Consider the following 23,540-nt stretch of genomic DNA (forward strand, 5'->3'; position numbering starts at 1 on the left):
GGACTGTAACTTCCCTGATATAGATAGGTTACTATCTATATCATGTGTATCTACAGGTACATGACTCCGTCCTTCTTGTGTTCAGTAGAGAGATGCTCTTTGCTGACTTTGAAGAAGTAGGCTGCCATGTTGAGAGACAGTCTAGGCAGCAGGGAACTGTCTGTAGGACCTGAGGAACGGGATTCTTAGCCATATGAGTGCTGAGTGCTCAGTCGCTCAGTTGTGTCTGACTTTGCAATCCCATGGACTACAGCCCGCCAGGCTCCTCTGTTCATGGAATTCTCTAGCCAAGAATACTGGAGTAGTTTCCATTTCCTCCTCCTGGGGATCTTCTGGACCCAGGGATCGAGTCCACATCTCCTGAGTCTCCTGCATTGGCAGGTGGATTCTTTACCACTGTGCCACCTGGGAAGCCCTAGCCACAAGGAAATGAATGAGCCTGAGTGGGCTTGGAATCAGATTCTTTCCTAGTCAAGCCTTCAGATGAGAATGCAGTCTGCCTGACACCTTAATAAGAGTCCTGTGAGATCATGAGCAGAGGACCCAGTTCATCTGTGCCTAAACTCCATTCCCATGGAAACTGTGAGGCAATAAATGCATGTCATTGTAAGTCACTAAATCTACCTTAATTTTTAATACAATAATAAAAACAAATGCCATAGTGTATTGGCCAAAAATTTTCCATGACCGACTTCCCTGGTGGTCCAGCAGTTAAGACTCCGTACTCCCAATGCAGAGGGCATGGGTTCAATCCTTGGTCGGGGAACTAGATCCCACATGCCACAACTAAAAGATCCTGCGTACTGCAAGGAAGATTGAGGATCTCCTGTGCCACAGTGAAGATCCAGTGCAAATACATAAAAATATTTAAAAATTCAGTGGCTTTTGTTGCCTTTAGAATAAAGTCCAGGGAATTCCTTGGTTGTCCAATGGTTAGGACTCCAGTCTTCCATGGCAGGAGGTCTGGGTTTGATCCTTGGTCAAGGAACTAAAATCCCACAAGCCCTGCAGTGTGGTGAAAAAACAATAGGATAAAGTCCAAAAAGCTTCTGAGGACAGTCAAGGCTTCCTGTTATCTGAATTCACTTGACTTTTCCCCAAGTTATTTTTCTATTGCTGGGTCCAGCCCCACTCTCATAAAGACTATATGAAGCTAAGAGAGAGTCTCTCAATAAAGAGAGAGTCTCAACAAAGACTGCCTGTTGAAGAAGCCCCTTGTGGGGCAGAAATAACTGAGTCCTTATGTCATAGTTTCTGTTATGTATATCTACTTTATGTCCTCTGAATTAAACTTCCTGTTTATTATATATATATTCATGTCTTACATTTCAGTACCAGCAACAAAGTTGTTTCCCTTTCCAAGTTTTTCTTACTCTAAATCCTGCCTATTTTTGTAGATCTCCATAAAATCAAATGTGATTATCTGGCATCACCCCAACCCAGAAGTAATTCATCTCTTTCTCCACTACTCCATATGGTGTGTAATTCTCACATTCCACTATTTTACAGCCATATATCTTGATGGACATGTGTCATTCAATTTAGTTCCTCATCACCCAAACACTTTTTAGGGAATTCTCTAGTTTGTGAGTCTTGGTGGGAAGCAGAGACTGCCGTCTTCTATAGAAATTAAATCTGCCAAATTCTTGCTTCTTCACTTTGCTTTTCAGTTAAGGTTCAATAAATATATATTGCAGCAAAAATTTTTATTATTTAAGTCTTTAAAGATTTTTATGGAGAAGGCAATGGCAACCCACACCAGTACTCTTGCCTGGAAAATCCCATGGACGGAGGAAGCCTGGTAGGCTGCAGTCTGTGGGGTTGCTAAGAGTCAAACACGACTAAGTGACTTCACTTTCACTTTTCACTTTCATGCATTAGAGAAGGAAATGGCAACCCAATCCAGTGTTATTGCCTGGGGAATCCCAGGGACGGCGGAGCGTGGTGAGCTGCCATCTATGGGGTCGCACAGAGTCGGGACATGACTGAAGCGACTTAGCAGCAGCAGCAGCAAGATTTTTATATAATTCCTCCAGGGTTATGGTTAGGATTTAGTTGAGTTCAGTTCAGTTGCTCAGTTGTGTCCAACTCTGCAGCCCCATGGACTGCAGCACGCCAGGCCTCCTTGTTCATCACCAACTCCCAGAGTTTACCCAAACCCATGTCCATTGAGTGGGTGATGCCATCCAACCATCTCATCCTCTGTCGTCCCCTTCTCTTCCTGCCCTCAGTCTTTCCCAGCATCAGGATCTTTTCAAATGAGTCAGCTCTTCACATCAGGTGGCCAAAGTATTGGAGTTTAAGCTTCAGCATCAGTCCTTCCAATGAACACCCAAGACTGATCTCCTTTAGGATGGACTGGCTGGATCTCCCTGCAGTCCAAGGGACTCTCAAGAGTCTTCTCCAACACCACTTTTTAAAAGCATCAATTCTTTGGCATTCAGCTTTCTTTATAGTCCAACTCTCACATCCATACATGACTATTGGAAAAACCATAGCCTTGACTAGACGGACCTTTGTTGGCAAGGTAATGTCTCTGCTTTTTAATATGCTCTCTAGGTTGATCATAGCTTTTCTTCCAAGGAGCAAGGGTCTTTTAATTTCATGGCTGCAGTCACCATCTGCAGTGATTTTGGAGCCCCCAAAAATAAAGTCAGCCACTGTTTCCACTGTTTCTCCATCTATCTGCCATGAAGTGATGGGACCAGATGCCATGATCTTAGTTTTCTGAATGTTGAGCTTTAAGCCAACGTTTTCACTCTCCTTTTTCACGTTCATCAAGAGGCTCTTTAGTTCTTCACTTTCTGCCATAAGGGTGGTGTCATCTGCATATCTGAGGTTATTGATATTTCTCCCGGCAATCTTGATTCCAGCTTGTGCTTCATCCAGCCCAGCATTTCTCAGGATGTACTCTGCATATAAGTTAAATAAGCAGGGTGACAATATACAGCCTTGACGTACTCCTTTTCCTATTTGGAACCAGTCTGTTGTTCCATGTCCAGTTCTAACTGTTGCTTCCTGACCTGCATACAGATTTCTCAAGAGGCAGGTCAAGTGGTCTGGTATTCCGGTCTTTTTCAGAATTTTCCACAGTTTGTTGTGATCCACACTGTCAAGGGCTTTGGCATAGTCAATAAAGCAGAAATAGATGTTTTTCTGGAACTCTCTTGCTTTTTCGATGATCCAGTGGGTGTTGGCAATTTGATCTCTGGGTCTCTGCCTTTTCTAAAACCAGCTTGAACATCTGGAAGTTCATGGTTCACGTATTGTTGAAGCCTGGCTTGGAGAATTTTGAGCACTGCTTTAGTAGTGTGAGATGAGTGCAATTGTTTGAGCATTCTTTGGCATTACCTTTCTTTGTGATTGGAATGAAAACTGACCTTTTCCAGTCCTGTGGAAAATGGTTAGGATTAGGGTATAATATTGGGGGTTTCCCAGTTGGCTCAGTGGTAAAGAATTCACCTGCCAAAGCAAGAGACTCAGGTTTGATCCCTGGGTTGGGAAGATCCCCTGGAGGAGGAGATGGAAACCCACTCCAGTATTCTTGCCTGGAAAATGCTATGGACAAAGGACCCTGGCGGGTTACAGTCCACGGGATCACAAAGAGTTAGATAGGACTGAGTTCAGCACATATATAATATTAGAATGCTGAAGGCAAAAATCTTAATTTATAGGAAGATTATATGTGTAAAATATATGTATGTGTGTGTATAAAAGTGTGAATTTTTCTGAACTCAATATTTGAAAATTTATTTTAGTCCTGTGGTTTAGGAGATTACACACATATACAGACATTGGCAATAAATTTTGTAAACTGGTTGGAGAGGTGCCAGAATGTTAAAAGTTGGAAAGTTTCTCATTAATGTTCCAATTAACCTTTATATTAATATTTCAAGTAATATTAATTTCCTTGAAACATAGTAAGTGTACAATTAATGTTTGTTGAATAAAAGGGTCAACTTTGTCTAGGAAAGATAACTTACAGATTTTCTTTACAGACCAAAGAAGCTTTCATGCAGCCTAACATTATCCTTTGGTAACACTCTGTCCTTCCTATATTTCCAAAAAGTCCTTACAGAGTGTAAAGGGGATTATGGACTTAATGGCTTAAATGTATTCATCATCACAACAGAGAGTAAGTGTATTTAACCTGGCTGGCCGAGGAATTAATTTCTTCTATTTAACATCATTTTTCTGCTCTCCCCTCTTCTCCGATGTGATTGCCGGGCCGTTAGTCAAAGGTAGAAAAAAATCATAGAAGTCCAGTTTGCAGTATAAGACAATTTCAGAATTATTGATTTTCAAGTGTTCTATTGACTTTCTAGGTCAGCATTATGATTTAGTTTTTCTCATTATGGTAGAAGCAGAGCTGGTCTCTACAAATCAACAGAAACAGCAGCTCAGAAACAGCACCTGAGACCTCAGGGGTGCTAAATGGCCTAGTGAAGGAGAGCGGGGTGTGCCGTCAGGACACCGATGGGTCTGTAACGTGTCTGTGGGAAGAGCATGTCTAAGATGGGAGGAGGAGAGGGAGAAGTTTGCCACAGGAACTGTAAACAAAACGAACAGAGTCTCCCTCATTACCCGGTTCTCAAAAGGGTTAAGTTGCAACTCACTGCAGCTGCCCACAAACAGTGTGCACTGAGGGGAATTCAGGATGAATAGGATGACATATTCTTGTTTTGAATATAGCCCAAAGCAGTTAAATGCATATTTAAGGAAGAAATTCAGTGATGCCAGATTCTTGCATAGAAAAGCACTAAAATAATTATTTGAGATTATCTGTGTGTGTGTGTGTGTGTGTGTGTGTGTGATTAGCAGTAATCTTTTTACCAAGATATATGTTTAACTTGAAGTATTTCCAAGCCAAAAAATTCATATAGGCTCCTTCCCTGCATCCCTACTTCTTTGCAGCAGTCCCCTCAGAGTTACTTATATGCTGTTTCCTGGACTATAGTTCCCAGTAAGGTCCATGAATAAAACTCAACTCACCACTTCTACATTGTTTTCCTTCCAGTCAACAGTTTTGGTGACCACAGAGGGTCCCACAGCTGACTTCTCTCCTTTGTCTAAACTCTGCAAGGATCCAAACACTTGCTACCAGCCAGGCCCCTTGTCCCTGTTCATCTCCTAAATGAGCCCAGATGATTCGGTAAGTTTCTCCTAGTCTTGAATTTTCTGTCTTGGATGATCGATCCTGATTTTTATTATGTGGTGTATAGACACCACACTATGAACTAATAGAGTTTCCCTGAACTTAAGGTAATTCAGGAAGGAAGTACCTTGAATTCTAAGTTGAAAGATGCTGGGAAGACTTTACTCAGTTGAAAGATACTGGCAAGGTTTGGACTGGGTGATTAGGTAGGAAACCTGTCCTGTTCTTTTCCTTGAATGGGTTGCTTTCATAGACTTTGTTGGAATAAAAGTGAACATACCATAAGCGAGCTTTCAGTTCTGAAGATAAGCGGCAGAATTGCTCCGGGCCGCTTTACAGCTCTGTCGGGCAACCGAGCAACTTGCGCGGGTGGTAAGAGGCAAGTCCGCCCACAGGACAGCAGCCCCCGGTGACACTCATTTATTAAAGAAACTGGCTTGTCTGGGACTTCCTAGTGGTCAGTGGTTAAGAACCTGCCTGCCAGTGCCGGGGACACGGGTTCAATCCCTGATCCAGGAAGGTTCCACGTGCCGTGGAGCAACTGAGCCCGCGCAGCCACAGCCATGGAGCCTGGAGTCCCGCTCTGAGACAAGAGGAGCCACTGCAGTGAGCAGCCCCCGCTCGCCGCCACTAGGGAAAAGCCGGGGTAGCAACGAAGACCGGCACCGCCAGGAATGAATTTAAACATTTTTTAAAAAAAGAATGTATTTTTAAAGGGGAGGGAGAAGAGACCTTTTTCAATTCAAACTGCTAGAAAGGCTCCCTCACCCACAGTCTGATTCACAGCCTCCTTCAGATTCTCTCAAAGATGAATTGTTCAGTCACTGTCTTGTCTGACTCTTGTGAATACAAATCTCAAAAGTCTTTTCTGCAAATAGTAAAAAGCCTTAGTCGTTTGAGTGGATAAACTTAACTTATTCCACTTTTTGTTACAAACTGCTGCTGCTGCAAAGTTGCTTCAGTCGTGTCCGACCCTGTGCGACCCCATAGACGGCAGCCCACCAGGCTCCCCCGTCCCTGGGATTCTCCAGGCAAGAACACTGGAGTGGGTTGCCATCTCCTTCTCCAATGCATGAGAGTGAAAAGTGAAAGTGAAGTTGATCAGTTGTGTCTGACTCTTAGTGACCCCATGGACTGCAGCCTACCAGACTCCTCCGTCCATGGGATTTTCCAGGCAAGAGTACTGGAGTGGGGTGCCATTGCCTTCTCCCTATTATAAACTAGTAAGATTTATATTGTAATACATGTTTCCTGATTGAGTTTTAAAATGAAGCTGTGAGACCTCTGGTTGTATCTGTTTATCTGTGTGTACATTATAGATATGTCTCTACCTCCAGGTGGTATTATCAAAATCAATTTGTTAAATAGTTCTACTTAATCCACTTAAAAGTAAGTCCTCATAAATTAAATATTTATAAATGTTACAGTAACTAACCCAAATGAATTTCAAGTTTATGTGATCTGGGAGATATTCAATATTAAATTCATATACAGTATTAAAGTTTAAGTTCATTGGTTTAATTAAAACAGACATATCTTACTTTTATTGAACCTAGGTTTACTAAAAAGTTATCAAATATTATCTGTTATGAAATTTATTAGCAAGAAGAATAGCTTGGGATGATGGCTAACGTGGTCTAATGTTTCATGAAGGATTTCATGTATAATCTAAACATAATTGTTGGGAACAGGTAAATAAATATAAATGGGGTAAGAGCTTTTAGGGGAACTCTTTAAAAGTAATTCTGTTTTATGGTGGTGTGTACAGGGAATGTTGCCTGCCACTGCAGTAAGTAAAGAATGTTGCCTGCCCTTGCAGTAAACAAAGAGTGTCGCCTGCCACTGCAGTAAACAAGGGTCAAGTCATCAGCCCCTGTAGCCCCCTCACATTTGGGCTGGGGGCAGCCCAAATGGTGCCCCTTGAGGGGGATTCAGGGTACAGAAAAGCAAGAAGCATTATTTGCTCTGGATACTGGCCCTCGGCAGTTAAGATGCGTATCTAAGGAATAATTTCAACGAGCCCAGTTTCTTGCATCTTCCCATAGATGGAAAAGCACTAGAACCATTAACTGCAGGTGCCTCTTTGTGTGATTAGCATTCATTTTGGGATGTTTGACTACCCCCTTTTTTTTCCCCCAAGCAAAAAACTCTTATATCCTGGCTCCTCCCTGCCTTCTTTGGAGCAGTTTCTCAGTTATTGGAGAGGTTTTCCCCTGGGTTATAGTCTTCAATGAGGTCCCCAAATAAAATTTAACTTGAAACTTTTAGATTGCTTTTTTCTTCAGTCAACTCTATGTCTACTTAAAAATGGTAACTAAACAACTTGAAACTTCAAAGTTTTGCTAAGTTAAGTTAAATGATAGAAATGTATTAAATATATAGATGATTGCCAAGTAAAAAAGATATTGAAACATTAATTACTGAACAGAGGCTTCCTTTTACAGAGAAACTATAGATATTCAGGACTATTATGGGGATGCATGGATAAATTTTCTATAAAAATTTTTTAGAAATCACAAATAGTATTTGAAAGTTGGCCTATTTGTAGAGTGCTAATGTGAAAAGAATTCATAATTGCTTACTTAATTTTCACTACAAAGGAAGGTTTTTAAAGGTTAAGAACTCTATTATGTGTAATCAATTAAAGAAGGAAAACATTTTCAGAGGCAAGGAAAAATATAAAGAATGGAAATGCATTTTGTTAAAAGAAAAGAAAGTGATTTTTGTCTTAAATCTGATTATTTCTAAATGGGGAGGAAAGGGACAGACAAATAAGAATATAAACAATTTGTGAGAAAAAAGGAATCTTTATAAAGGAATTCTATGTGGGGTCAGGATTGTCTAAGAGTAGAATAAATTTAATTATGTAAATAAATTTTAATATTAAAGATAAGGTGGTGCAAAACTAGAAATTTATTTTCTTTCTTTGTTAAGAGGAAATTTTTTTGACATATTGATCTGCTTTTTGATAACAGAAAAAATTTTCTTTCCTTTTAAGTGGTCTGTTAACTTTCTGTAAGGGTTTCCCTGGTGACTCAGTGATAAAGAATCTGCCTGCCAATGCAGGAGACATTGGTTTGATCCCTTGGTTGGGACAATACCCTGGAAAAGGAAATGGCAACCCACTCCAGTATTCTTGCCTGGGGAGTCCCATGGATAGAGGAGCCTGGTGGGCTACAGTCCATTGGGTCGAAAGAGCCAGACAGAACTGAGCGCGCGCACACACACACATACATGTAACTTTCTGTATTTTGCCTTGAAAATCTTCTGTTGTCACTTTGGTTAACTGAGTAAGTGTTTCACAGTGACCTATGATTCTACTTGACAAAGTGTTTTAAAACCTTTCTGGAGTACAGGCCGCCGGCGGTATCATGGCGACCCGGAACCCCCCTCCCCAAGAATATGAAAGTGATGATGATTCTTACGAAGTGTTGGATTTAACTGAGTATGCCAGAAGACACCACTGGTGGAATCGAGTGTTTGGCCACAGTTCCGGACCTATGGTAGAAAAATACTCGGTAGCCACCCAGATTGTAATGGGTGGAGTGAGTGGCTGGTGTGCGGGATTTTTGTTCCAGAAAGTTGGAAAACTTGCAGCAACTGCAGTAGGTGGTGGCTTTCTTCTCCTTCAGATTGCCAGTCACAGTGGCTATGTGCAGATCGACTGGAAGAGAGTGGAAAAAGATGTAAACAAAGCAAAAAGACAGATTAAGAAACGAGCAAATAAGGCAGCACCTGAAATCAATAACATAATAGAAGAAGCAACAGAGTTCGTCAAACAGAACATTGTGATATCCAGTGGATTTGTGGGAGGCTTTTTGCTAGGCCTTGCATCTTAAGAAAATGGATGTTCTATCACAATGAAGTCACCTCTGAGAAGAGAAATGGTGGTGACAAGATGGTCTCATCATTATACATTGACAGATTCTCCAGGATGACAAGAAACAACTAGCTGGACAATACCCAACTCACTGCTTAGCATTTTGCCATCTGAAATTTAGCAGACTAGTATCTGCTATAAAATAACCTGTATGGTATGTGTATAATAGCATCCCTGAGCAAAACATGGCTTTCATTATTTTTTAAGAATTTGTGTTTGTTTAAAATTTGCCTATAAAACACTACTATTGGATGTAGATATGGAGAGAAAATGAGTTGTTGGATGTATTCCCCAGTAAAATATTATTCTCATTTTATTTAAATAAAAAAAAAAAAAACAACCTTTCTGATATCTTTGACAAGTTTCCCCAATCAAGTTCTAAATGAAATTTTTAAAAAAATATACACTTTCATCTGCACCAGGTCCCAGCCGCACGAGAAATGGAATCTTTCCGGCCACATCTGTAAACAAGGATGTCACCATCATCAGCGACTGCAGCCCTCCACTGTGAGCTGGTGAGCCCTCAGAGGACTCAGCAAGAAGAGCACCTGTGATCTAGCAGCCATCGACTACAGCTGCTCCCTATGGTAAGCCTTGAGGAAAGGAAGCTCAGAATGCGAAAAACGCAGGATCCTGGCCCCAGACAGCCGAGGTGCAATGGAAGAAATGATTTCAGTAAGCCTGGACTTCTGCATCTTCCCATACACAGAAAAGCGCTAAATTGCTTAATTTGAGATATCTGGTTTTCTTGAATTAACAATAATCTTTTTTAAAAAAAATTATTTACTTTTTATTTTTATTTTTGGCCGCGCTGGGTCTTTGTTGCTTTGCACATGCTTTGTCTAGTCGTGGTGAGTGGGGGCTCTCTTCGCTGTGGAGCATGGGCTTCTCATTGCAGAGCTGGGCTCTAGCCTCTGTGGGCTTCAGAGGTTGCGGCACATAGGCTCAACAGAGCAATAACATTTTGATGTTCAGACTACCTGCCCGTTGTTGCAAAACCTCTATGTAAGTTGGTCCTCTCCTCACCTCCTCAGAGCAGTTCTCTCAGGGTTACTTGAGATGCTGCCTCCTGGACTTTAGTCCTAAAAATTTCCACGGAATAAAACTGAACTCTCAACTTTCAGGTTGCATGTACTTTTCAGTGGGCACTCGGGATCTTCAGTTGCAGCACGCTAACTCCTAGTTGCGGCGTGCGGAATCCAGTTCCCCGACCAGGGACTGAACTCAGGCCCCCAGCCACTGGACCACCAAGGAAGTCCCCTAAGTGAATTTCTTTTGATCTCTAGCAAACTTTGGGATGCTTCAGAGGGCGTCTGAAACATCTCAAAGAGAGGCACTAAACTAATGAGGCTTATGTAGTATGTTAAACAACATGGGAAACAGTCACCGATGATAAACCTTCTTAGGTTATATGTGTGGGTATATATTACTATATGAAATTACTAAAATTTGGATATACCCTAGTATATTATCAATCATAATTCTAACTCTTATCTTAATATACTGTGTGTCACAGACGTAACCAAATTTCCTTGTCAGTTGTAATTAGATCTTTAACCATCCCATTTTCAGTCTTTCGTCATTTATATAGACAGTTATTAGTTTACTCTGATGCTTTTATAAAACTGAAGATCTTCAGAAAGATCTTATAAAAAGGACCTTTTGCCAATATAGGCTCCTGATAGCTTTCACTTTAAATTTATTTTTGGCTATGCTGAGGTTCATTGCCGCACCGGCTTTTCTCTGGCTGCAGCAAGCGGGGGCTACTCTTCACTGGGGTGCCCGGGCTGCGCACTGCAGTGGCTTCTCTTGTGAAGAACAGGCTCCAGGGCACGTGGGCGGCAGTAGCCGCAGCTCCCGGGCACCAGAGCACAGGCCCCGCAGCGTGGCGCACGGGCTTAACGCTCCGCGGCACGGACTGGATCTGGGGGAGAACCCATGTCTCCTGCGCTGGCGGATGGATTTTTCTACCACGGAGCCAGCCACCAGGAAAGCCCGGTTTCTGGTAACTTCGAGATCATACTACTGAACTGAGTAGGAAATACCAAAACTCAAATGGAAAACCTGATGGCCTCGTAAAACTACTAACAAAACAATCTAAATCAACAAGAATCAATTTCATGGGGCTGAATGACCTGATAAATAAAATGTACAACTTTATGACTTTTTTCTCTTAAATATTAATGGCTTTTACTATTTGTTTTACAGAGAAGAGTAAACCTTTCCTTTTACAGTAACTACAACAAGAAGCAAGTTGATAAAGTGTACCTTTGGAGATGAAGATAAGACATTTATTTTTTCCTCTCTACAGAATCTCTCCAGAATCTGCCTTTTACAGCAGGCTCCCCTCTGGACTTGTTGGCTTATTGTGATCCTGGTTACAACTAGTTATGCTAAGCAGCGTTGTAAATTTTTCTCTTTGTTGTTTTCAGACTGTTTATGGTTTATGTCTCTTGCTGCTATACTGTGACTTTATTAATACTACTAGCTATATTATTTATGGGATTTCCAGATGATGCTGGTGGTAAAGAGTCCACCCCTTGATCTAAGAGATGCAGGTTCCATCTCTGGGTTGGGAAGATACCCTGGAGGAGAGCATGGCAACCCACTCCAGTATTGTTGCCTGGAGAATCCCATGGACAGAGGAGCCTGGTGGGCTACAGCCCATAGCATCGCAGAGTTGGAAACGAGTGAAGCGACTTAGCACAGCATATTAGTGCTAAATATGCCTGTCTTTTATAAGATTATTGTTCTCTACATTACTTGACGTATAACAAAACTAATGTCTTGAAGCAATTGATCACATATATAGCTCTATACAAAATTACTTATAATAGTACAACTCTAGATATAGGAAAAAGCAACAGGAGACAAATAATTCCTGAATCATAATAGACTAGTAAAACACATAATCCAGAGAAGTTTAGGTTATTAACAGGACCTAATTCAGATATAGGGCTTCCCAGATGGCCCAGTGGTAAAGAATCCACCTGCAATGCAAGAGACCTGGGTTCAATCCTGGGGTCGGTAAGATCCCTTGGAGAAAGAAATGGAAACCCTCTCCCTAATTCTTGCCTGGGGAATCCCATGGACAGAGGGGCAGCGCAGACTGCAGTCCATAGGGTCGCTTAGCGACTAAACAACAACAAACCAGATATAGCATTTGAAAGGCCTTTCAACAAAATCCTTGCCTGACCCAGGAATGAGCATTCCTAGCACTATGGGACAAACTGATCATAAAATGCCTCCTCAAATGGTCAAATCTATGACCCAAAGGAGGAAAGGAAGATGTAAACAGAAAGAAGAGACTTGCTCATCACCCAATTATACTAAGGGTTAAGTTGCAACCCACTACCCTGAGGGGAATTCAGGGTGGAGAAAAATAGGAGGGAGCATTCTGTGTTTTGGATATATGTGTTCTGGCTCCTAAATAATAAATATGCATAGTCAAGGAAGAATTTCAGTGACCCAGTGCGAGATAATTTTTGCATCTTCCCACACAGAGAAAGGGCTCTCGTTGTGGCTCAGATGGTAAAGAATCCGCCTGCAATGCGGGAGACCGGAGTTCGATCCCTGGGTCAGCAAGATCCCCTGGAGGAGGGCATGACAACCCACTCCAGTATTCTTGCCTGGAGAATCCCATGGACGAGGAGCCTGGCGGGCTACACAGTCCATGTGGACACAAACTGTCAGACACGACTGAGCGACGAAGCACGCCCGGCACTAAGAAAGCACAGAGAAAAGCACTAATATCATTAACTTGAGGGGTGTGTGTTGTGTGTGTGTGTGTGTGTGATTAGCAGTAATCTTTAGCCAAGATGTACGTTTGGCCTGTGTATTTCCCAGTGAAGTTTCTTTTTCCACAACCCCTCTGCCGCTTTCTGTGTGGCACGGCTTGTGGGATCTTAGACTTGTGGGAACTCAGTTCCCTGATGAGGGGTAGAACCTGGACCCCAACAGTGAAGGTGCCAAGTCCTAATCACTGGACTTCCAGGGAATGCCCCCAAATTTAGTTTTTATATACAAGCTCCTCACCACCTCTCAGAGGCTCTTCCCTCAGAGGTGCTGAGAGGCTATTTCCTGGGCTCTCATTTCATTCGGTACTCAGTAAGCTCCGTGGATAAAACTTCTCTTATAGCTTTTACACCCTGCATCCAGGAATAGTAAATCGTTGACAGGAAGCCTTTTGACCAAACCAACACTTAGCTCTTTTGTAGGGGGGTAGAGTGGAATTCACACAGAAACGATACAGTCTGAAGTTGTTGTTTCTCTGCTCTGATTCCCTCACCAGCGCTTCAGGGTCCATCCAGTAGGGCTCCGCTAATCCAGGTGTGATCCGAAGATCAGCAGGAATAGGTATTACCTGGGAGCCTGTTAGAAGGGGAGAATCTCCAGACCTACAAAATCAAAAACTTCGTTTTAACAATCTCCCCAGGTTAGCTTTAGAGGCTGCAACAGAATTCTTCCTTGTCCTTACAAACCCATTAGCGAGATTACAAAGGATAAACAAAGCTAGGGAATGGATATACTGTGAATCTTTTTAACACAACTGACTGTTGGTCACAAGCATGGCACCGGTTTTTTTTTTTCCCTCCCTGGCTACCCATTCATTCATTCAACAAATATTTGAGATGAAAATAAGGGAGCACGGTATGTAACGAACATCTACTGAACTCGTTTAACCACCCAGACTTCCATGGGACCGTTATGCCTACTTCGTATGTGGGAACGCTGAGGAGAATAAAGAGGGAAAAGGCAAGACTTCCCAGGTGACACGGACAATGTCACAGTGCGCAATAGAGGAGCCAGGATCCGCATCCACGGCCTTCCGGAAGCAGCACTTGCGTCCCACACTGTCTGCCGCCCACACGGGTGTCCATGCCTTCCCTCTCCTGGGCAGGAACGTCGTTGCACAAGGCCAGACTTCCCCTAGTCAAGCAGCCGGGTTCCTCCTCTGGCCCTCTGCGTCAAGGGGCCAGCAGCCAAGATCGGGGTCAGAGGTAACAGTAACCAAGCTCCAGAGCTAACACGTTCCAGGAGTCTGGACCGAGCCTCGCGGGGGTGAGGGGGGCGGGCAAAAGAGTAAACCCGCAGCATCCCGGTCACTGGGCGCAAACACCTAGACTTGCCATCTCTTCCATCCTTCCATCTTGGTCCTTTCAGGCTGGCGGTGCGTGTGGGGGGGGAATCCGAGGCGAGAAGAGCGCCTAGAGAGGCTTTCCCGTAACCAAAATGTCGGCCGCGCACTCCCTGCCCTCAGCCGACATGGCGGCCTCCGGATGGTCTCCATGGTAACGCAGCCCGCCTCTCTGGTGCCGGCTTAGGCCGGGCGTGTGTGGAGACGAGCCTTTCCTGCCCCCTCATTTTTTTGCGACAGTTGCAGGGGACGTCACGGCAGTTGGCGGGTGTCAGCTGATTTGCTGCAGCGGCGGCGGCGGCGGTGCAGGCGGCAACGGGCGCCTCGTAGCCGCGCTAGCGAGGCGGAGGCTGGGCTGGGGTTCCAGCCCGAAGTTTCCGCGCCCGGGTTTGCCCACCCGGCGTCCCTCCCGGATACATCCTCGCCTGGTCCTGTTGGCCGGAGGGACGGGATATAGCCAGGCACACGATGAAGCTGTGACAGGTGAGGGGGCTCTCGGGCTTTCCCGGAGGAGGTCCCAGCGCGGCTGCGCCCCCGCCGTGGGGCTCAGGGGCCGGGCCTCGGGGGTCCCCGCCCCGCTCCCTCTGGCGGCGGTGCCCGCCGTCCGAGCGCCGCCGCTGGAAGCTTTGATCCGGTCCGGGCCCGCAGCTCGGCGCCGGTGCCCGGAGCGTGGGTCCTGCCCGGGGTCTTCGGGGCCCCCCGGCCTAGTGAGTGACAGCGCTCCTACCGCTGGCTCTGGTCTTGGGATGGAACCACCTTGCCCCCCAAGTGACAATCAAAACGGAGCGATATGCTTGACGTTGACGGGTGGGTGGTTCTTGACAGCGCTTTTGGGAAATGTTGTGCTTGCTCTGGGGGTACCCACAGCCCTTCCCTATGCTGTTTGGTTTGCCCTTGCCCAGGGTGCTGAGACGTCTGTTAGCACACCTGCCCGCTCTCGTCTCCCTGCGCTAGAACTTGATCTAAAAGGATACCTGCCCCCGGAGCCCACTTACTTAGTGGGTCCCAGCTTTCTGAAGCTCTATGCTGGCAGTTAGCCATACCCCCCGCCTTGTATTCAAAAGCTGCCGTTTTGTGCTTTGATTCACTTGCTATGTCAGTTTCTCAGGTCCTAGAATTTGAAATTATGGCAGCTGCATCACAGGAAGCGTTTGAGTTGATGCATCTGATTTTAGGGTTCAGTGAAAGAGAGAGCTACAGTTTGCTTTTACAGTAGTATTTCACAGTAGCATTTGACATGAGCCAAAAAAGTCAAGCTGTGACTCTTTGAGATGTTTATTATTTAGGGCTTTACAGGCAGGATGTCAGGATCGCCTGTTATATGAGAGAAATTGAGTTTTGAAATACATACACTCGTTTCTTTATAAGCAATTTGTGACAGTGTGGAGGTGGAGGACAGCTTAAAAGTGAAAATAAAGTGTTGAAATGCCTTTGGTATTACAAAGAATCAAAGGTTACCTTGATTTCATTCAAAATAACATGTTGGTTATTTCTAATTGGGCAAACAGAACAGTATAAACACATATTAAATGCCTGGTTAATTTTCCTTTTTTAAAAAATATTTTATTGACATATAGTTGATTTACAGTGTTGTGTTAGTTCCTGGTGTATGGCAAGGTGATTCAGTAATACAAATATCTAATAGTCTGCATTTGCTAATCTCAAACTCCCAGTCCTTGCCTCCTCCACCCACCCTCCCCCTTGGCAAAATCACAAGCCTGTTCTCTCCATCTGTGAGTCTGTTGCAAAGATAAGTTCATTTGTGTCATATTTTAGATTCCACACATGCATTTTTTCTTTAATTTTATTTATGTAACTTATTTTTGGTTGTGCTGGGTCTTCCTTACGGTGCAAGCTCTCTCTAGTTGCAGCGCATGGGGCTTATTCTCTGGTTACAGCGCATGGGGCTTATTCTCTGGTTGCAGCGCATGGGGCTTATTCTCTGGTTGCAGCGCGCAGGCTTCTCACCGCAGTAGCGTCTCCTGCTGCGGAGCACATGCTCCAGGACACGCGGGCTTCAGAAGTTGCCCCTCGCGGTATCAGTAGTTGTGGCACATGGGCCTAGTTGCTCGGATGCATGTGGAATCTTCCCGAACCAGGGATGGAACCCATGTCCTCTGCATTGCAAAGCGGATTCTTAACCACTACACAACTAGGAAAGCCCTCCCCACCTCACCCTTTTCCTTTTTAATAGAAGGGAATACCATCCTTTATTTATACTTGAATTCTAGTTCAGAGCCATTTTAGACAGTATAGCAAAGTGAGAAAAGGCACAGATCCTGGGACCAAGATTCATATTCCAACACAAGAATATTAACTGCCTGGCAGCTCTCTAACATTCCCCACAGTCTCTTCAGTCGAGTGGGGAGAGGATCACACCCCTTCTAGTGGCTATCACAGCTGCTTCTGCCCTAGTGGCCAGCCTGGGTACTCACCCCGCAGGCAGATCAGCTGAGAGTGAATTCTGTAGGTCTCAGATCACTGATTATGGTGGTTCTCAGTGAGTTATTAAACATCTGAGGTCGCCGCTACCTCCAGACATTCTGAGGCAAGATGTAGGAACGCAGACTGGCTCAAGGGCTGAGTGTGATCTTATGATTTCCTTTTGTTTGGATAGAAGTTCTGTTTTGAAACAGAGGAGGTGAGGTGGTTGGTTTATCTGTGTAACAGACTAGCCTGGCAGACTCTCCAAGTAGTGAGCTGGTGTTGAGCCTTTGTCATCGGAAGGTGGGATGACGGTTAGCCTTTCCGGTGTCCTCTATGCTCCGTCAGTCCTGAGGTTCGTTTTGGATCTCAAATGCAGAGGGTTGTGTTAATCTTTTTCAATTCAGCGAGCATCACTGGGATGTTCTACATATCTCCTGTTTTTTTTTTTTCCCCCTATTCTTTGTCTTTTATTTCCAATTTCCACTCCCTTCCCTTGCCCACCAACCCATAGGCAACCATTGCAGCATGTATGATACGTATCCTTCTGTTGGTGTGTGTTCCTCGATGTATGTTGTTTTGAGCCCCCACATTTTAAATGTATAGAGATGATATTGTACATGATCTCATTAAATTTTTTTCTCTTCCTGCTCGCTACTATTTTTAATATTATTTCTTCATTTATTTTTGGCTGTCCTAGGCCTTGGTTTCTGTGTGTGGGCTATTCTTTTTTTAAAAAAATATTTGTTTATTTGGTTGTGCTGGAGTCTTAGTTGTGGCATGTGGGATCTTCCTTGCCGGAAATGAGATCTTTTAGTTTCCGTGTGTTGGATCTAGTTCCCTGACCAGGAGTGGAACCCAGGCCACCTGCATTGGAAGCGCGGAGGCTTAACTGCTGAACAACCAGGGAAGTCCCCGACTTTTCTTTGGTTGCGGGGAGCGGGGGGCGGGTACTCTAGTTTCAGTGCTTGGGCCTCTCACTGCGGTGGCTTCTGTAGCTGCAGAGCGTGGGTCCGGGGCTCGTGGGTTTCAGTAGTTGCAGCATGTGGGATCTAGAGCACAAGCTCAGTAGTTGCGTTGCAGGGATTTAGTTGCTCCGCAGCATATGGGATCTTCCTGAATTGGAGATGGAACTGGTGTCTCCTGCATTGGCAGTTGGATTCTTCTACCATTGAGCCTCCAGGTAGCCCCACTATCTCCTATTTAAGGATCTATTTGTGTTGCCATCTATTGCTTCTAGTTGCTGCGCAGTATTTCAGAATTTGCATCTCCTACAGTTAATAAGCAGACTCTCCTCTTTGTGGACGCCCATCTAACTTTCATTTTCCTACCACTTCAGGCAATGCTGTGATACATGTATCTTTTAGACCTCTGTGGTGCTTTCTTTGAGATATCCCTCTAGCAACACGATGTCTGGATCATAGGGTGTTTGTGTGTTTTATTGAAGGTTTGCCAGATTGTGTTCCCAGAATGAGCTGCAGTGGTCTGTCTTCCTGTAGGCAGTTCAGGAGAGTTTCTGTATCCTTGTATGCCCACTGATGCTCAGTGTATCCGGCCCCCTGCTTTCCTCCAGACCTCTGGGTACAAAGTGAATCTCATTTTGAATACTTTTCACTATTACTCATGAGTTTGAGTCTCTGTTTATGAGCATTTTATCTTTTGGGGTTTTTTTTTCTTTCGTAAAATTGTTCATTCCTTTACCCATTTAAAAAATTTTATTTTTTTTTAATTGGAGAATAATTGCTTTACGGAATTTTGTTGGTTTCTGCGAAACATCAACATGAGTCAGCCACAGGTATACCTATGTGCCCTCCCTCTTGACCCTCCCTCCCATCTCCCTCCCCACCCTACCCCTCTGGGTTGTTTCAGAGTCCCTGTTTGGGTTCCCTGAGGCATACAGCAGATCCCGTTGGCTAGCTATTTTGCATATGCTTTACCCGTTTTTATTCTGAAGTTTCACACTTTTCCTTGTTGATCTTCAGAAGCTCCTTGTATTTCCTAGATTGTTGCTCGTTGTTTTAGTTGCTAAATTGTGTCCTGCTCTTTTGCGACATGCCCGGCAAACTCCTCTGTCCATGGGGTTTCCCAGACAGGGATACTGGAGTGGGTTGCCATTTCCTTCTCCAGGGGATCTTCCCAGACCAGGGATCGAACCTGTGTCTCCTGCATTGGCAGGTGGATTCTTTACCACTGAGTCACCCGGGGAGCCTGTTTCCTCAATACTAGTCCTTTAAGTTTTATATCTGTTCCTATTCTGTCATTTGTCTCCAACTTGATTTTATGATGTCCTTCATTGAACAGAAATTTTCAATTTGACATAATAAAATTAAAACTTTTTTTGCCTATGCTTTGTGTTTTTTATTAAAGAAATCTTTCTACAACTCTGTGTCACAAAGTTATTCTCCTATTTTATGTACTGCTAACTTTATAGTTTTCCTTTAAATTTATAGGTCTCGAATCCATCCAGAGTGTTTTTTTACATGTCACAAGATAGAGATCCAGTTTATTTTCCATATAGTGTGTCAGATTTCCTAGTGTCAGTCTCTCCTTTCCCCACAGATAAATGGTGCTACACTCGCTGTGTATTAACCTCTCATATAAACTCCAAACACTGTAGTCTGTTCCTTTGGCTCATTTCTTTGCTTTTGTTCTAATATCATGCTGTTTTAGTACTATGGCTTTGTATGATTATTTTTTTCCTACATAAGTAAGTCTTTCCATTTATTTTGTTTTAGGTTTATGTTGAAATAGTTATAGATTAAGGAAGTTGCAGAAGTGCTACCGAGAGGTCTGATTCCCCCCACTGGTTACATTTCATGTAAGTTCACCCAGTTTCCTTCCATGGTTATATTTTATACAACTATAGTAAAATAGTAAAACCAATAAATTGACATTGGTACAATGCCTTGTGTAGTTCTTTGCCGTTTTATCACCTGTGTAGATAGATACTTGTAACCACCACTGCGGTCAAGATACGGAACTGGGGACTTCCCTGGTGGACCAGTGGCTAGGACTCCACACTCCTGATGCAGGGAGCCCAGGTTTGATCCCTGACCAGGGAACTAGATCCCACATGCTGCAGCTAAGACCTGGCACAGGCAAATAAATAGATAAATAATAAATTTAAAAAAAAGTTACAGAACTATTCTTTCACCACCAAGACTTCTTTCAAGCTGCTTACGTACGTTCCCACCAGCAATGTGTGAGAGACTGAGTTTCTTTGTATCCTAGCCGGCATTTGGTATTATCACTTAATACCAAAGTGGTATTGTGGTATTGTGGTCTTAATTTATGTTTCCCAAATGGCTAGTGATGTTAAATTTCTGATAAGGCAAGTTTTCCATTCTTTTTTGATTTTCAAAGTTGGCTTGACTATTTGTGGATTTTTATTCTTTTCTATGTATTTTGAAGCTAGAGTTTCTAAAAAAATTACACCTAGAATTTTGATTCACTGTGCATTGAATGTATGTTTATTATGGGGAAAATTGATTTCTTTATAACATTAGATCACCTTATTCAAGAGCATGGCATAGTCTCCCATTTATGACCAAGCAGAAAGAAAAGTTTTGTAGTTTAAAAAAATTGTGAACATATACCAATTTAAAGTAGATTATTGCTGAAAGAAGAAAGTGCTACTGATTTTCATATATTGATATTTTACCTTTGTGTGTGTGTTCTACTAGACAGAGATCAAAATTTGTAGAACAAATCTTGAAATAATTTTGGTACTTGTAGAGTTAGGCCTGGAACTAGGGAGCACTTTTTTTTTAAGTTTTTGCCTGTGCTGGGTCTTCCTCGCTTTGCGTGGGCTTTTCTCTAGCTGTGGAGGGGGAGCTGCTCTCTAGTTTCGTTGTGGTGGCTTCACGTATTGCAGAGCGCGGGCTCTGGGGTCTGAGGGCTTCCATAGTTGCGGCACGTGGTTCATTAGCTGTGGCTCCCGGGCTCCGGAGCAGAGGCTCAGGAGTTGGGTGAATGGGCTTAGTTGCTCCACGGTGTGTGGAATCTTCCTGGACCAGTGATCAAACCTGTACCCTGTGCATTGGCAGGTGGATTCCCATCCCCAGGACCACCAGGGAAGTCCTCGGTAGCATTTTTATTATTCGTTTATCTGTTACATTTTTCTGTGACACTGTTTTGTTTGTTGGAACAGATAAGCTCAATGATTAGAGTATGGGGTCCATGAGCTTTATAGATTCTCGTCCCATTTTGTCCATTTCATTGCTGCACTTTACAAAGTGTCCTCAGTCTTACATAGATGGATGCCAGTGATCATGGGCAGAGCCCTCTGAGAGCTTTTGTATGGATCTGTGCTGTACGCAGTTGTATCTGACTCTTTTGCGACCCCATGAACTTCAGCCCACCAGACTCCTCTGTCATTGGAATTTTCCAGGCATGAATACTGGAGTGGTTTGCCATTTCCTACTCCAGGGGATCTTCCTGACCCAGGGATTGAACCTGAATCTCTCTCATCTCTTGCATTGGCAGGCGGATTCTTTACCACTGTGCCACCTGGGAAACCTGGATCTGTTTCTGATACTTAAAACTGCTTTGCTGATAGGAGCACAAAAGATAATGTCAGAAGAAGTCTTACACTGTGGCTGTATTCAGCAAGTTCTGTCCAAGTGAAATTTTTATTTCTTTTGTATTAAGTAACATAGACACTAAATTCATAAAATGGTAATTAATTTAAGTAAAATTAGGCATCTTTTCCAAATGTGTTGGTGATGCTTAATGAAAATGTAGGTTCTTTGGACTGATAATTGCTTGCGTTAGTCATCAAAAAACGTTGGAGCAATGAAATGTTAGGGTACTGGTCAGTTCGGGATGGAGAAACTTTCTGAAGTGTTGCGAGTTATTCTGTAGGCTCTTGTAGAATGGGAAACCACTGGAAAGATGTGGTTGTTTAACCACTGTCTCCCGCCCAGTTAGCAGTTGTAACTTATGACCTTTCAAGCTACCTGAAGACATTTCACTGGCGTTTTGCACACACGTGTTTCTTTGTGAATGTCGCGGTTACTATATGTCACTGATAACAGATGGATAGAGCACGCCAGTTACCTACCGTCTGTTCTCACAGTCCAGTTTCTCATTTGGCTGTCTTTCTTAAGGGCTCTTCTTTTTTCTAAACATTTCAAATATGAGCCAACAATAAACACCACCATTAACAAGGAGAAGCTCACACTAATAAAACACCAGTTTGCTAAGTTTAAGAAACTTTACTTAAAGTTACTAAGTTTAATAGACCTTAGTGAGTGTGGTAACAATCACTTGAAGTAAACCATGTTAGTTAATTTGCTGCCTAGGTCCTAAGACGTGTCTTACTGTGTATGTGTCACATAAAATGAAAGAGGCTAGAATACAGGTGCAACGTGTAGCTGCAACTACAACTAGTATGTTAACGGGGACTTGATTAAGGGGATTTGTATTAATTGTTGACATTATTATAGAAAAATTCATTGATAAAAAACTCTGAAATCCAAAGCATGTAAGATCAAGATGTATTTTAATCTGTTGATGGTACAACTTTTTTAAAGCCAGGCACACGTTTCATTCATTCAGTTCAGTTCAGTCGCTCAATCATGTCCGACTCTTTGCGACCCCATGGACTGCAGCACGCCAGGCCTCCCTGTCCATCACCAACTCCGGAAGCTTACTCAAACTTATGTTAATCAAGTCAGTGATGCCATCCAAACACCTCATCCTCTGTTGTCCCCTTCTCCTCCTGCCCTCAATCTTTCCCAGCATCAGGGTCTTTTCAAATGAGTCAGCTCTTCGCATCAGGTGGCCAAAGTATTGGAGTTTCAGCTTCAGCATCAGTCCTGCCAATGAATATTCAGGACTGATTTTCTTTACGATGGACTGGTTGGATCTCCTTGCAGTCCAAGGGACTCTCAAGAGTCTTCATTCATTACTTGGTTCATTTATTCAGTAAATATTTGGGTACCTCCTATGTAGCTGAAATTCTAGGCACTGGGAATACAGTACAGAATAAAAGAAACATAAATCATCACCTTCATGGAATTTATGCTACAGTTGCAGATTCAGACAAGAAATAAATAAGTGAAGCATTTGGTATGTTAAATGACTGTACGGGCTCTAGAGCAGTATAGTAAAATACTGTTGGGGTGGTGGATTTTGCAGTTTGTATTGGTCAGGAAAGGCGTCACTGAGCAGATAACATTTTAGCAGAGATCTGAAGTGGGTGAAGGAGCTCCAAAGAATGACTTGCTGTCGCCTGAGCGAGGGAAGACTGTGAGGGGCAGGTTTGGGGAAGAAGACCAGAGACTCCCTTTTGATCCTGTCAAAGTTGAGAATCTTGTTAGCCATCCAGATGGAAGTGCTGAATAGGAAGCTGCGTTTGTGCGTGTGGAGTCAGAGGAGAGCCCCTAGCTGGGAGCTGGGGAATTGTCAATGCATAGCTGGTGTTTAAAGCCGCGAGGCCGGGGCTTCCCGGTGGCTCACGGGTAAAGAATCTGCCTGCCAATGCAGGAGACACGGGTTCGAGCCCTGGTCTGGGAAGATCCCACATGCTGTGGACCAACTAAGCCTGTGAGCCACAACTCCTGAGCCTGTGCTCCGGGGCCCGGGAGCCGCAACTCCTGAAGCCTGAGCTTCCTGGAGCCCACGCTGCACAGCAGAAGGCACCGCAGTGAGACGCCCTCGTCCCGCAGCGGGAGAGCGGACCGCGCCGGACGCAGCCAGAGAAGAAGCCTGTGCAGCCACGAAGACCCAGCGCAGCCGGAAATCCATACGTGCATAAATAAAGTTACATTAGAAATAAAATCCTGAGGCTGGGGAGCTCACTGAGGGAAGCGGGGAGGGTGTGTTGCCAGAGGAGAGAAGTGAAGGACTCTGCTCTGGGTGTGCCCGCGTTTAAAGGTCAGAAGAGGAGGGAAAGTGGAGACTGACGGCAGCAGCAGCGTGTGAAGACCTGGGGCAGGCGA

General features: G+C 43.8%; 2 protein-coding genes across 2 annotated transcripts in view; both read left to right on the forward strand.

Annotated features, from left to right (window-relative positions):
* Positions 1–8,508: 8,508 nt before the first annotated feature.
* On the forward strand, positions 8,509–9,357 carry LOC122425782 (FUN14 domain-containing protein 1). Its single transcript, XM_043444403.1, has one exon. The coding sequence runs from the start codon at positions 8,527–8,529 to the stop codon at positions 8,992–8,994; it is 468 nt and encodes a 155-aa protein (XP_043300338.1). The 5' UTR covers positions 8,509–8,526; the 3' UTR covers positions 8,995–9,357.
* Positions 9,358–14,418: 5,061 nt separating this feature from the next.
* The window catches only part of WDR7 (WD repeat domain 7), a 327,399-nt gene continuing 318,277 nt past the window's right edge, over positions 14,419–23,540 (forward strand). Inside the window, exon 1 of the mRNA XM_043443687.1 lies at positions 14,419–14,655. The gene's annotated coding sequence lies outside the window, so the exon portion shown is untranslated. The remainder of the gene's footprint in view (positions 14,656–23,540) is intronic.

This window comes from Cervus canadensis, chromosome 23, assembly GCF_019320065.1.
Source record: "Cervus canadensis isolate Bull #8, Minnesota chromosome 23, ASM1932006v1, whole genome shotgun sequence".
Lineage (NCBI taxonomy): Eukaryota > Metazoa > Chordata > Mammalia > Artiodactyla > Cervidae > Cervus > Cervus canadensis.

What these genes read in the sequence shown, in the direction of transcription:
- LOC122425782 (XM_043444403.1), top strand. Translation starts at nt 8,527, where the DNA reads ATGGCGACCCGGAACCCCCCTCCCCAAGAATATGAAAGTGATGATGAT.